Source organism: Oratosquilla oratoria, chromosome 13 (genome assembly GCF_046742065.1).
Source record: "Oratosquilla oratoria isolate Oo_2021 chromosome 13, ASM4674206v1, whole genome shotgun sequence".
Taxonomy (NCBI): Eukaryota; Metazoa; Arthropoda; class Malacostraca; order Stomatopoda; family Squillidae; genus Oratosquilla; species Oratosquilla oratoria.
Genome location: NC_134789.1, coordinates 23,397,942 through 23,412,941, shown reverse-complemented (window position 1 = coordinate 23,412,941; position 15,000 = coordinate 23,397,942). Strand labels below are relative to the sequence as shown.

The 15,000-nt window shown below is 39.9% G+C and overlaps 1 protein-coding gene across 5 annotated transcripts in view; it reads right to left on the bottom strand.

Annotated features, from left to right (window-relative positions):
• Positions 1-15,000, bottom strand: part of LOC143032351 (major facilitator superfamily domain-containing protein 6-like) — a 40,530-nt gene that overhangs the window by 6,209 nt on the left and 19,321 nt on the right. For all 5 annotated transcript variants that reach the window (XM_076196954.1, XM_076196953.1, XM_076196955.1 and 2 more), the window contains exons 3-5: positions 13,106-13,753; positions 12,158-12,438; positions 3,803-3,977 (exon numbers count right to left, since the gene is read on the bottom strand). In XM_076196954.1, coding sequence (XP_076053069.1) covers positions 3,803-3,977; positions 12,158-12,438; positions 13,106-13,753 — 1,104 coding nt within the window. The remainder of the gene's footprint in view (positions 1-3,802; positions 3,978-12,157; positions 12,439-13,105; positions 13,754-15,000) is intronic.

Here is a 15,000-nt window from a genome sequence, read left to right as displayed (position 1 = left end):
GGACTGGTTAAATTATTCTAGTAGGTGAACGATAAAATTGTATATCTTTGGCCATAATCACTGCTTCTGTCCTTGGAGACAATATCACACCGAAGATTTGGAGTCATAGAGGTAGTAGAGTTTTAAGGAAAGTAACAAAACGGACAGAAAGTAACAAAATTATGCGTGTTTAAGAGGCTCGTAGATATAGGTAGACAAGTGAGGTAGAAAGAGGGGTAGATAGTGAGGGTTTCATTTTTATTGGATCGGCTGTTTGGTAAACAACAGTTCGTAGGCGAAGGTTCCGCAAGCTCGCTCTCCGCCTAGGTTGGGAGCCGGGATGACGTGTATGTTTTGCTTTTGCTGATGTAATCTAAGTGAGTATGCAGTGATTCGAGATTGCTTGAATAAACAATATTGCATACAGACTTGTAACAACTATTCTCATTGGAGAAAGAGTGGAGGAGGAGAAAATTATATCTAGACTTTGCAAAAGCTTTTGATACCGTCCCACACGAAAGACTACTTACTAAATTAGCTTTGCATGGAATAAGTGGTAGCCTATTAGGTTGGACTAGTAATTGGTTGAATGATCGAAAACAGAGAGTTGTTTTAAATGGAAAAACTTCTGGATGGAAAAATGTTGCAAGTGGAGTTCCTCAGGGTTCCGTTCTTGGGCCACTTCTATTCATAGTATATATAAATGATATAGACCATGGACTAAAATCTACTGTTTCCAAATTTGCTGATGATACAAAACTGTGCGGAGTGGCAAATGATCACTCAAACCAATTAGATATTCAAGAAGATTTAGATCAATTACAGCAATGGTCTGAAAAGTGGCTAATGAAATTTAACCCAAGTAAATGCAAGGTAATGCACATAGGTAAAAATAACAGTAAGTACGATTACAAGTTATTTGGAAATTCGTTAACAAAAGTGGATAGTGAAAAAGATCTCGGCGTAATTATCAGTAACGACCTCAAATCATCCAAGCAGTGTATTTCAGCCTCTGAGAAAGCAAATAAGATTCTAGGACTGATTGCGCGATCTTTTGATTTCAAAAGTCCATCACTCATTAACAAGCTATATAAATCGTTAGTTCGTCTACATTTGGAATATGCTGTTTCCGTATGGTCACCGAATCTCATTAAAGACATTGACAGATTGGAAAGAGTACAACGGCGAGCCACAAAACTGATTCCAAATATCAAAAATAAATCATACGAAAATCGACTAAAACATATGAATCTGTTTTCCCTAATAAAGCGTAGACTCAGAGGTGACTTGATACAGGTCTTTAAAATTCTAAAGGGAATTGACAACATCAAAAGTGACAAAATTTTTACATTGAATGAGAATCAGACAAGAAACAATGGTCTTAAACTCTCCGGAAATAGATTCAATTTGGAAGTAGGTAGAAACAACTTTGCCAACCGTGTAGTTAATGAATGGAATAAACTTCCTGCACAGGTAGTGCAATGTAGTTCAGTTCGAAGCTTTAAGAATCATTTAGATAAATACCTAAGTAAGATGCTGTAATGATTATAATTTATCTTATATTATTTGTTTTTGTTTTGTTATCATTTGTCTGTCTGATTTTTATTTATTATTAGTTATATGTCAATTTATTATTTACTATTTACCTGTTTGTTTATTATTTAACTATACCTATGCATTTATTTATTTATTTTATTTGTTATATACATTATCATAGTTTTCATTTATTATTTTATTATTAATATGATTTTTTTTTTCGCATCCGACCTAGATATGGATCAAAAGGTCTCCTGTCGGCATGCTCCGCCTTTGTAATCCTTTGTAATTCAATTGGTTCACGATTGTAAGATCACGCTCTTAGGGGAGGTTCTTGAATATAAAGTTAAAGATCATTGGACTAAATAAATCGTAACGTCACCTCTAGTAATGTAACTAAAAAAATACCCTTTTTCTATAAAAACACGTTTTTTATATAGTGACCCTAAAAAACATGTACTTTTTTTCTTAATATTCTGTCTTAAATATCTCTGCAAGAAAAAAACATTACAATTGTTTCTAGATTATCAAATAAAACAGTATACCCCTCATAGTTTTTTATGGTTTTAGGTCATTTCCCAATTTCTGTGTGTCATGTTTTGATATATTTTATTGATTTTACAATGAACCTGTTGACACGTGGTACATTCTGCGAGAAGGAATCGTTTGACCACCGACAGAGCTGCCAAGTCAATTACTTATGCTTATTTTTATAGTGTCTGAAGATAGGTACACATATGTGGAGGGATGAATCAAGTACTTACACCTGTTTTTATATACTCAATATTAATGTCTGAGCAACTTTGGCAGTATGAAAAAAAAACGAAAAAAGAACGCAAAAAAACGTTTCCCCCCCCCCCAACAAAAAAAACTCAGTGTTTTTTTTTTTTTTTTTTTTTTTTTTTTTTTTTTTTATCACCAGTCACCTCAGAACTGACATAGGACCTAAATTGAATGTTCTCAACGGGAACCCCTTGGTGTGCCTTAGAGAATCAAACTTGGTAATATTCAAGAAGAAAAGAAAGAAGAATTAAGCTCCTTTTAATTCCCCGTATACAGTGAAATGAGGAGTAGAAACCTGACAGTGCAAAATACCATACTAAGTAAAAATAACCATAGGAACTTGAATAAGTTGGCTCATCGGAGGCATGGGGCCTACCGACTAAAAGGGTGAATAACAAATAATATTTTTGAAAGGCAGCGGAGAAAGTAGAAGGTGAGAGACGTGCTAAACGGAAGTAAAATGACGAAAGAAAGACGGCACATAGGGGCGGCAACACGTGAGTCTGGTTCGTATGGACATGACTGAAATATTGACTGCAGAAATCTTATGTAGTCTAGCCTCCCATTTTATCTGGATAAGAATAAACTGGCCAATAAAGCTCTGGGTAGATGGGTGAGGATATAGGTGTCAATGTTAAGCTCTGGGGAGATGGGGGAAATAAAGTAAGAGCAAATATAAAGCTCTGGTTAGATGAATGGAAAGAAGAAAAATTTTAAGTCTCTGTGTGGTAGATAAAATGAAGATAAGAGTAAACCCTACAAAGAACAAAGGTATGGAGATGGGAAAAGGTAGATAATTTCCTTTAACAACCAAGGTGAACGGTTAAAAGTTGGTGAAACTGTTCAGGTGCACGACTGAAGACTTGGCGGCTCGTGGTGAAGTGAATCAAGAAGGGGGTGTCCTTATTGATGGGTGCAAGAGGGATGGCAGTAATAAAAAAAAAAGAATATTCATGAAAGAAATATCACTGAAGGCAAACTTTGAGGTTATGGAAAGTGTAAGAAAGCCGGTGTTTCTGCAGAAGAACGAGTTGTGGACGGTCAAAAGGTGAACTAAAAGGTGGATGCAGCGGTGATTGAATCAGAAATATATGTGTCATATAGATAATTGAAAAGAATCAGACATAGGAGTAGAATTGGTTATACCTGTATAGATATAGATAATATATAGAAGCGGAAGAAGTTAATTTCTTGGAATAAAGATTTTCTGTGAGTGCGTTCTTTGAAATCCAATGAAATAGATAAGGGCAACATAATAGATTCCGCTAGAAGGAAACAAAGAACAAGGCAACAGGATAATGGAGTGTTGATAAAGGTTTTTAAAGAAGATACATGAGCCAGCGGAGAGGAAAAGGATAAACAAGAAGTTGGGAATGGGGTGGCGAATGATATACGAGTGAAACTACTGATCGATAAGAAAACTGGTGAGGATATGTAACCTACACATGCTTTCTCTGCATTACTTACACTTATTATATTAAACCTTTAGAAATAAAGAACATACCTGAGCAGATGAAGACGGGAACTTCCCCGAGAAGACAGCGAAAAACAATAAGAAGACCTTGCAGGGTTCTGAGTGCCGAGAAGTTGGGTTCCCACGCGTTAGCCACATCTTCAACCAGCAACATGTGGAATGTTGAAAGAATAACGTGCGAAATGCTTAGCATCAGGAGTGTCACCTAAAAAAGAATTGTAATATATATATATATATATATATATATATATATATATATATATAGTTATATATATATATATATATATATATATATATCACGTGAAAACCACTGTTGTAGTAATAAAGACTGGAGACAGGGAATCTATATACTTCGATTGCAAACTGCAATCCTCTTCAGTAGACACAAAAATAGAATAGGGAGTGCTACATAAGTAGCACCCTTGACATGACAAAGGGGAACATTGGGAGAGGTCTCTACCCTCGGCTCACTCCGTATGTGAGGTCAGGAGGCAAATGTCTTTTTATTAGACTGGTGATAAAAAGTCAGGCCTGAAATTATGTCCGAGGACCATTGCCCCTTTGAAATGTTCATATTGGGCTGGTATTCAATTATAGTTGATTCTACCATTTTCTCCTGAACTCACATCTAGACTTATAAATAAGCTCAGCTTTTTCCCAGTCTAAACAATGTTTAAATCCTTTAACATGTTGGTACACAGCTGAGCTTTCTTGTCCATATTTGATGGGCCGTTTATATTCGATCATCCTAGTGTCCAAATCCCTCCCAGTCTGTCCGATGTGAAATAAGTCACAACCTTTACATGGAATCGAATAAACCCCTTGACTATGTTCTTCTTTCAACCTTTGGTGGACATTTACCACCTTTTTATTAATAGTATTAGGGTACTAATTAATCAAATTTAATTTGTCTTTGGGAAGAAACATGGTCGAGGGAATAAATGAATCAGAAAAGAGAACAACTAAGGAGCTCTTGTCCAATGAAAGTTTAGAAGAAATGGGGGTGGTATTGAACAAATTGGATCTCGCTCGGCTGAGGCTTTGACCAAGAACCAATCCGGGTAAGCTCATTTACTAAGTTGAGATTTAATTATATTTAATTCTCCTTCAAGAAACTGGGGGCTGCAAATTCTTAGAGCTCGAAGAAATAGTCCTGAGGCGACGCTAATTTTTACTTTGTCTGGGTGACTACTGAAGAAATGGAGATAACTACCAGAATGGGTCTCTTTTCTATAGACGGTAAAAGTAAGCTTATCCCCGTCACAAACAATAAGAAAATCTAAAAAGGGTAGCTTAATTTGTTCTTCCCATTCAACTTTAGACTTAATGTTGAAGGCTAAAGAATTTGAATTAGCAATATATATATATATATATATATATATATATATATATATATATATATATATATATATATATATATATATATTGTCAAATGAACCCCAATTTTCATCCCAAAGAGTAAAAATGTCATCCACATATCTAAACCAAACCAAGCCAAAAAGAAAAAGGCATAGAAACCACTCCCACCCATTCCATTTCCTATATATTCCACTCCCCTCCACCCTCCTCCCTCCCTCTTATCTTGGCACCTCCTGGATTACGGGTCATCCCTGCATCTTGTCCACTGCCCTGGGTTAGAAGCAGTGTCGCAATACACAGCACATCCACAGCAAGGCCGCTTTATAGATTCGGCGACCTCCCTCTCCGTTCCCCCATGCAGAAAAGGAGAATACGGGGAGAAATCCCTTCGGGCTGCGTAATTTTTTTTTTTCCCCCATACATACTCCCTCACCCCCATCCCCCACCCACTCCCCCTCATGCATCACAGCATCATCCATACACAACCCCTCTCCATTCACCCCCTATCTTCTATCCTCTCCCGTCCTTCCTCTACAGACATTCCTCTTTTTTGTAATGCCCCTTTCACCCCATCCATCCATCTCATCCTAGGACGCCCCCTCATACTCACTCCTTCCACCTCTGCTTTCCACACCTCTTTTACTAATCTTTCTTCAATCATTCTTTCCATGTGTCCAAACAATTCTAATACTCTTTCATCAACCCTATCTCCCAACTCCCTTTCCACCCCTGTTCTCCTCCTCACCTCCTCATTTCTCACTCTATCCAGTCTAGTAACACCCTATCATACTTCTCAGACATTTCATCTCAAACACATTCAAACTCCTTCTCTCTTCCTCTCTCATGTTCCATGTTTCTGCTCCGTACAGTGTTGTTGGAACAATCACTCCTTCATATAACCTCCTCTTAGCATCCATTCCCAGATGTCTATTTCTCCTTACATTTTTCAATCCACCAAGGCATTTACTCGCTTCTCTCAATCTACATTCTACCTCCACCACCACTCCTCCCTTTCCTGCTACATTAACACCCAAGTATCTAAAACTATCCACTTCCTCCAGTCTTTCACCCTTAATGCTCACTTCCAGCCTGCTGTCACTGTCTCCCCTTATATATCTCATCACCTTACTTTTGCTCACATTTATCTTCAGCTTCCTTCTCTCATACACCTTCTCAAACTCTGTCACTAACTTCCTTAATCCCTCGTCTGATCCTGCTACAAGCGCAGTGTCGTCAGCAAACAATAACTGGCTCACCTCCCACTTTTCTCCATTTTCTTTAATCATCTCCGACCCCTGACCCACTACCTTTGCATTTACCTCTCGCACCACCCCATCCATGTATAGATTGAACAGCCAGGGCGACATAACACATCCCTGACGAAGTCCCACCTTTACCTCAAACCATTCACTCTCCCCATTTCTAATCCTAACACAAGCTCTACTACTCTCGCAAAAGCTCTTGACTGCTCTTAACAGATTTCCTCCTATCCAATATATCTGCAATACCTCCCACAGTGCCTTCCTGTCTACCCTATCATAAGCCTTTTCCAGATCCATATTTGTAACCAATCTATGAAAGCCTGCTTCTTCTCTTCTATACCCTTTTTTGTTTCCTCATCCCGCCACTCACTACCCTTCCTTATATTTCCTTCCGTCCTCCTTGTTCCTCACACCATCTTTGCACACCTTATGACTCCCTCCTTGAACCATCCCCATTCCTCCTCCACTCCTAGTTTTACTCTATCCTTCACTCCCTCTCACTCCTCTCTCAGCTTCTTCTTATACTCCTTCTCCTTTTCTTTCTCATTTAAGCAGTTCACTCTAAGTACCTCCCAACTTTCTACCCTTTTCCTCTTTCTCCACCTATTCTCCACCCTCAACTTACCTTCCACCAAAAAATGAATTGATATTCCTCCACTCTCTCCCCTTAGAACTTTAACTCTTCCTACTATACTCCTGGTTACCACTCCATAGTCCATTCACGCTCTATCTACCACCCTTCCACTCCACCACCCTCTCCCATGTGTTCTTATGCTTGACTTTCTTCCTAAACACTGTATTTGCTATCATAAACTCTTTCGAGACACATCTCCACCAAATCTCTACTACAATTTTTTCCTGGAACTCCATACTTCCCAATCATTCCATCTGTTGGTTTATTTCCTACCCTAGCATTAAGGTCTCCCAATTCAACTACATTGACATTTCTCCCTAATTCCTCAAGGAATTCCTCAAGCAATTCCACAAGCCTCCCAAGTAGAGCTTGTGTTACGATTAGAAATGGAGAGAGTGAATGGTTTGAGGTAAAGGTGGGACTTCGTTAGGGATGTGTTATGACGCCCTGGCTGTTCAACTTATGCATGGATGGAGTGGTGTGAAAGGTGAATGCAAAGGTAGTGGGCCAGGGATTGGGGATGGTTAAAGAAAATGGAGAAAAGTGGGAGATAAGACAGTTGTTATTTGCTGACGACACTGCGCTTGTAGCAGGATCAGACGAGGGATTGAAGAAGTTAGTGACAGAGTTCGGGAGAGTGTGTGAAAGAAGGAAGCTGAAGATAAATGTGGGTAAAAGAAAGGTGATGAGATGTACAAGGGGAGAGAATGGCAGCGAACTGGAAGTGAGTATTAAGGGATAGAGAATGGAGGACGTGGATAGTTTTAGATAATTGGGTGCGAATGTAACAGGAAAGGGAGGAGTGGGGGTGGAGGTAGAATGTAGATTGAGAGAAGCGAGTAAATGCCTTGGAGGATTAAAAAGGGTAATGAGAAATAGACATTTGGGAATGGATACTAAGAGGAGATTGTATGAAGGAGTGATTGTGCCGACAGCACTGTACGGGACAGAAATATGGAACATAAGAGAGGAGTTTGAATGTGTTTGAGATGAGGTGTCTGAGAAGTATGATGGGGGTCACTAAGCTGGATAGAGTGAGAAATGAGGTGAGGAGGAGAACAGGGGTGGAAAGGGAGTTGGGAGATAGGGTTGATGAAAGAGTATTAGGATGGTTTGGGCACATGGAAAGAATGAGTGAAGAAAGATTAGTAAAAGAGGTGTGGAAGGCAGAGGTGGAAGGAGTGAATATGAGGGGGCGACCGAGGATGAGATGGATGGATAGGGTAAAAGGGGCATTACGAAAGAGAGGAATGTCTGTCGAAGAAGGACAGGAGAGGACAGAAGATAGGGCTGACTGGATAAGGATTGTGCATGGATGATGATGTAATACTTGAATTGGAGTGGTTGGGGGATGGAGGGTGAGGGATTATGTATGAGAAAAAAATTGACGCAGCCCGAAGGGAATTCCCCCCCTCTTCTTTTCTGCATGGGGGGACGGAGAGGGCGGTCGCCGGATTAATGAAGGCGCCTTGCTGTGGGTGTGCTGTGTCTTACGGCACTGCCTCTGATCCAGGGCAGTGGACAAGATGCAGGCATGATCCGTCATCCAGGAGGTGCCAAGATGTGTGGGAGGGAAGAGGATAGAAGGGAGTGGAATATGTAGGAGATGGAATGAGTGGGAGTGTTTTTTATGCCTTTGTCTTTTGGCTACCTCCCGTGTAAGGGGGAAAAAAGCCTTTGGTATATGTGAGGGGCACCACACACTGTGGTATGGAGCAGTGCCAGCTCTACTAGATGAAGACTAGAATAGCAAGTTCAGTATATGTACTCTGCTTGTCAGAGGACTTTGGTGAGTTTGGTGTGATAGCAAGATGAGTGATACATCTAGGGCAAACCAGGCATGTAAATGGCAATCGGCCAGTCACCGTAGAAAGGGATTGGAGCTCTTACTACGTATTTATCTAGGATTAACTATGGAGCAAAACCAAAGAGTAAATGAAGTGAACAGCGTGAATGGGAGTCTTTTTCCAGAAAGGAGGGAGATTACCTCGCTCGGTCGGGAACATAGTGTACAGCAGGCGGTTTCTGATCGTTATCCGGCGACTGTTGTAATCAAAGAAAAGTTGAGAATGGCTACGTGGAATGTCCGTACATTACACCAAGCGGGGAAATATTATGGGGTATGGAGAGAAATAAACAGAATGAAAATAGATGTTATGGGGCTTAGTGAGGTTAGGTGGCCAGGAGTGGGAGAGGTGAAAAAGGAGCATGGAGTATTTGTATATTCTGGAGGAGAAGGAGCAGAAAAAGGGGTAGGAATAATGATGAACAAAAAGGTTGCTAGTACTATGAAGAGATTATGGGCAGTGTCAGACAGAGTGCTCTTGGTAAAACTCAGGGGAAAACCTTTTGACATATGTTTAATACAGGTGTATGCTCCCACGGCAGAAGCAGAGGAAAGGATAGTAGATGATTTCTATGACAAGTTAGATCAAGCAATGGAACAATGTGGAAATCAAGAGGTTAAGATAGTTATGGGTGATGTAAATGCAAAAGTGGGTTCAGGTGGAGAAGAAGAGGTTGTGGGGCCATTTGGGTTAGGAGAGAGAAATGACAGGGGAGAGAGATGGATAAGCTGGTGCATAGAACATCAACAAATAGTAATGAATACGTGGTTTAGGCAACATCCGCGAAGGCACCAGGAGATACAGCAAGAAATCAAATAGACTATTTTACTATCAACAGAAGATTTAGAAATGCAGTGATAAAGGTAAAAAACATACACAGGAGCAGATTGTAATAGTGATCATGTGCCAGTTGTTGCAGATATTAGAATAAAATTGAAGAAATTAAGAAAGGAGATGGGGAAACCGAGAAGAGAAGTAGGTGTGTTGAGAAAGGACGAAGACTTGAAACAGATGTATTTGGTTACAGTAGAAAATAAATATGAAGTGCTGCGAGAAGAAGGGGATGTAAATGATCCGGGGTTTCAGTGGCAAAGGTTATGTGAAGCAATAGAAGAGGGAAATAAAAAGGTACTTCCTGAAAATAGAAGGAGGAGGAAAAACAAATGGATAATAGAGGAAATATTCGAACTAATGGATAAGAGAAGAGAAGCTAAAAATAGGGATAGAAATGAATATAGAGAACTTAATAGACAAATCAAAAAAGTGTATAGATGCCAAGGAGAGTTGGCTAGATGAACAATGTAGGGAAATTGAGGACCTTGAAAAAAGGGATTCTAAAATGATGTATGATAAGATTAGAGAAATTACCAAGAGAAAGGGGAGTAATGGGGGGGGGGGGCAATCAAAGATAGAGAAGGAAAGGTTTTAATGGACGAGGAGTATATTAAACATAGATGGGAGGAGTATGTAAGGGACCTATTTGAGGATGACAGACAAGAAGGAGAAGAGGAAAATTATAGATATCTAGATGGGGAAGAAATAATGGAAGAGGAAGTGAAATTTGCAATGAAGAAAATGAAAAAAGGGAAAGCCATGGGTGAGGATGGTGTGATGATTGAGATGTTAGAGGCATTAGGGGATTTTGCAATAAGAAAACTCACTAGTCTAATAAACCAAATTTACGAAAAGGGTACAATAACGGAACATATGTGTAACTCGATTTTCATACCACTACCAAAGATAAACGGAACAATGGAATGTAGTAAACATCGCACAGTCAGTATCATGAGTCAAATACCCAAAATTATATTAAGGATAGTTTTAAATAGAATAAGAAATAAAGTGAGAGAACAAGTTTCATGGGAGCAATTTGGTTTCATAGAAGGGAAAGGAACAGCAAATGCAATTTTTATAATAAGAACGATTATGGAGAGGATGATAGAAAAACAACAAAATGTATATCTTTGCTTTGTTGACTACGATAAGGCGTTTGATAGGGTAAGACATGAGGATTTGATAAATATTTTGGAAAGAGTGGATATAAATAGCAAAGACATGAGTATCATCAGAAATTTGTATTGGAAGCAAAGAGCAACAGTGAGGGTACGGGGAGGAAGAACAGAATTTCAAGCTGCAAAGAGGGGAGTGCGTCAAGGCTGTGTTATGTCTCCAGATGTATTTAATTTATATGGGGAGATGATCCTTAGGGAATTAGAGGGAATGGAAGGGATTAAAATTGGAGGATTTAATATAAATCATATCAGATATGCTGATGACACGGTATTGGTGGCTGACTCAGAAGATAAACTGCAACATCTATTGAATGTAACCGTAAGAGCTAGTGAGGAGAAAGGTTTAAATGTAAATATGGAGAAAACTAAAACACTAGTGGCCAGTAAAACAGATCCATCAAGAGTGCAAGTACAAATAGCAGGGAGAAGAATAGAACAAGTAACCAAATTTTCGTACCTGGGAAACGTATTGACAGAAGATTGTAGATGTGAAAAAAAAAATCAAGGATAGCGATAGCTAAAAGCACGTTTCAGAAAATGAAAGGAGTTTTAACAAACAAGAAAATGTCTACAGATATAAGGAGAAGAACAGTTAAAATATTTATATGGTCAACACTATTATATGGTTCAGAAGCGTGGACAATCAGCAAAAAATTGCAGGAAAACTTAGAAGAAGCAGAAATGTGGATATGGAGACGAGTATTAAGAGTACCATGGACAGCGAAGAAAACAAATGAAGAAGTATTGAGAGAAATAGAGACAGATAGGGAATTGATGACAACAATAAGGAAAAGACAGTTGCGATTCTTAGGACATATAATGAGGAGGGAAGGGTTGGAAGAGGTGGTGATGACGGGAATGGTGGAGGGAAGGAGAGCAAGAGGAAAGCAGAGGGAGAAGTATATGGACGGGCTGATAAGGGCGACGGGAAAACAACTCAAACCAGCACAGATGTTACAAGTAACTAGGGACCGTGAACGGTGGCGCTCCATGGTTGCCGAATTCCAAGAGGATATGGCACGACGGTAAGGTAAGGTATATGTATGTGTATATATATATATACATATATATATATATATATATATATATATATATATATACGTACATATATATATATATATATGTATATATATATATATATACATATATATATATATGTATATATATATATTATGTATATATATATATATATATATATATATATATATATATATATAAAATATCAATCACTTTGGTTTTAGGAAATTAGAGCATAAGGCACAACAACTAACGAGAAACAAGAAGTTCTTCGGGACAAGCATGACTCTGAAGATATCCCTGGCGGAGGGTCGCTGATCCGAGGGGGCCTTCTCCTGCTCGGGCACGTTCATGCAATTCACCAACAGGACGTCGATGGCCCCGAAGGTAACCACCATCAAGAAGGAGGGGAAGTAGTCCCTCTCGGGGAGATTGAGGGAGTACAAGTCCAGGATGCTACCCGTGAAGATGGCGCAGAACCCCCAAGAGATGGCGGAGAAGAGGCGCTGCTGCCCATAAAGGTGGTCGTCATTGCCTGGGGAGGGAGAAGGATTTTTTTTTCTTCACTCTAGAGACCTTTGCCACAAAAACGGTGCTGATGACTTACTACCTGCATACCGTGGGCCCACACCCTAGGTAACTGGTGACCCTCCCAGAGTGTAAAGGCATCCCCCAGATAGCCCACAAAAGCATAAAATGTTAATGTTTTATTTTGGCAAAAATCAAATAAGATAATATTAAATCGATGGCTAATTGAGACAGTAGTCACATTGCTGAGCACAAGAGAGTATAGGGAAGTGGGGTTGTCCCCATATTAAAAAACATGTCACTTCGCCAAACCAAAATCTCTTAAGCTACCTTGATACTGAGGCCACGGCGATGAATCAAATAGCTTGGCGGCAGCCAGAACACAAGGAACGGTGCCACTTGGGCGGCCGATGTTAATTCATTCGGTGGGTTTTCATTTGGGTAAATTGACATTCAGGCGACAAATCAAGACGATAATATTGTCGTCACTTTCCAAGATTTTGGAGTCCTTTGGTTAGGCTATCTTACCTTAGGGTAGGGTAAGTATTGCCATATATTTGTTGGGACTTTCAGAATATTACCAGACCGACGGTGATAATGACTGAATTTATATTATGTATTGGGCTACGGCTATGTTGTTGTCCTAAGTGTCTTGAATTGCTAAAAACACTTACCTAACTTCATGAAGCAGATTGAGTCCGTCAGATTTGAGTTCACAAAAAAGCTCAGGTTGGAGAGCAAAATGATAACCAGTAAAACCCAGAACCATTTCATATGTACTAGGTCCTTGACCGGATACTCGATCTTCCGCGGTGCTTCTCCGGAATTATTTGCCAAGACGTTTTGAAGGACCACCTCTGTCGCATTGTCGAGCCGAGGAAACACACCGTGGGGCGAGGTTTCGTGCGAACTCTGGTCGACAGTGTCCGTCGCGTTAAGTGACACAATCTCATAAGCAGACGAACTGAGAGTGTCACTTGTATTGGAAAGGAGGCTTTGATTCACCGACAGAATCTCATAAGCGCTTGGACTCAGAACATCCGTCGCATTCCAGAGAGGATCCTTGGTGTTGAGGCCTTGGAAGGGAACCCCAACACTAACGTGAGGGATCCAGTAGATAATCGCAAGGACCGTGGGCATGATGGTGGTGCTGACGATGAAGGAGACGCGATGGGCCTTGAAGCGATCTATCAAATATATAAAGAAGAAACCCACGAAGACGGTGATGGCCGGGTTGATACTACTAATCAGCCCAATGCCCTCAGCGGACACCCCGCGCTGGCGTAGGATCAGAGGCAGGAACATCCAGATGGGTCCTCCAGCTGTAACAGGCAGGAAGTAATTAAGTGAAAGTAAGTTGAAGGGGAGGGGCACGTTTGAACTTAGAATTGTGGGAGTGAGGGTGTTGAGGCTGATGAGGGGGCAAGGGAGGAAATGAATGGCTGTGCTAGTAAGTTATAAGATAGGAAACTGCGTTGTGGGGTGGAGGGAAGTTTCTTCGAGAATAATGTGAGAAAAGGTGAAATTGAGATGGGAAATTGGAGTTTTTGTGATGGTATATGATCCTGATAATGACAAAAATCAAGAGTAAATGAAAGCTTTTGGTATTTATTTAAATAAATGTATAGAGAGTTTTTTGGGGGGAGTGTACAGTACATCTAAAGTGTTGGTGGATCTCAATGCTAGAGTAGGAGATGAGCCAAAAGAAGGAGTAGTAGGAAGGCAGGGGGTGCCAGGTAAGATTTATATTAGAGAGATGGTGCTGGAGATGTGCATAGGAAGAGAGATCATGTCAGCAAACGCAGTGTTTAAGAAGAAAGTCAGGCATAAGAAAGGGTGAAGGAAAAGTGATTGATAGGGTATTAATGGGTTATGTAGAGATATCCAAAGAGAGACTGGAGGGTTGCAAGTTTTTTTTTTTATTTTTTTTTTGGGTGGGGGGTGAAACTGAGAATAGAAATTTAGTGGAGAAGGAGGAAAAGGGAGGGAATTAGATAAGTGGTATAAATAAACAAGTTAAATGAGAAGGATAAAAATAGTACCAGGAGAAATTGATAGATGAATGGTAGGTGGGGAAAGATAAAGAGGAAGTAGGAACAAGAGAAGAATGGGTATGTTTCAATTACGAAGTAATAAAAGGTGCAAAGATGGTATGTGGTATGAGGAGGATGTGAGGAATCCAGAGAGATAGGGAATAGTGAAATGAAGAGGTGAGAGAGGTAGTGGAAGAGAAGAAATGTGTTTGAGAATGGCTTGCAAGATAGAGCTAGTGAAGCACATGAGAGGTACAAGAGGAGGAAACACAAAACGCAAGGTGAGGGAGGCAATGATGAGACAGATGTAAAATGAGGTTGGGATTTAATAGAGAATAAAAATAATAAAAAGATGTTTTGGGAGGAAATTAAGATAATTAGGGAGGTAAAGTCAGGTAGAGAAGAAAAGGTAAAGGCTGCAGATTGGCAGATGTTAATGGAAGTAAAGGTAGTAAGGGGAAGGATGGTGGAGTAGTTCAAAGAACTACCGACTTTGAAGGAGGTTAGGGAGGGATTGATTGTGGTAGTGGGAGGTG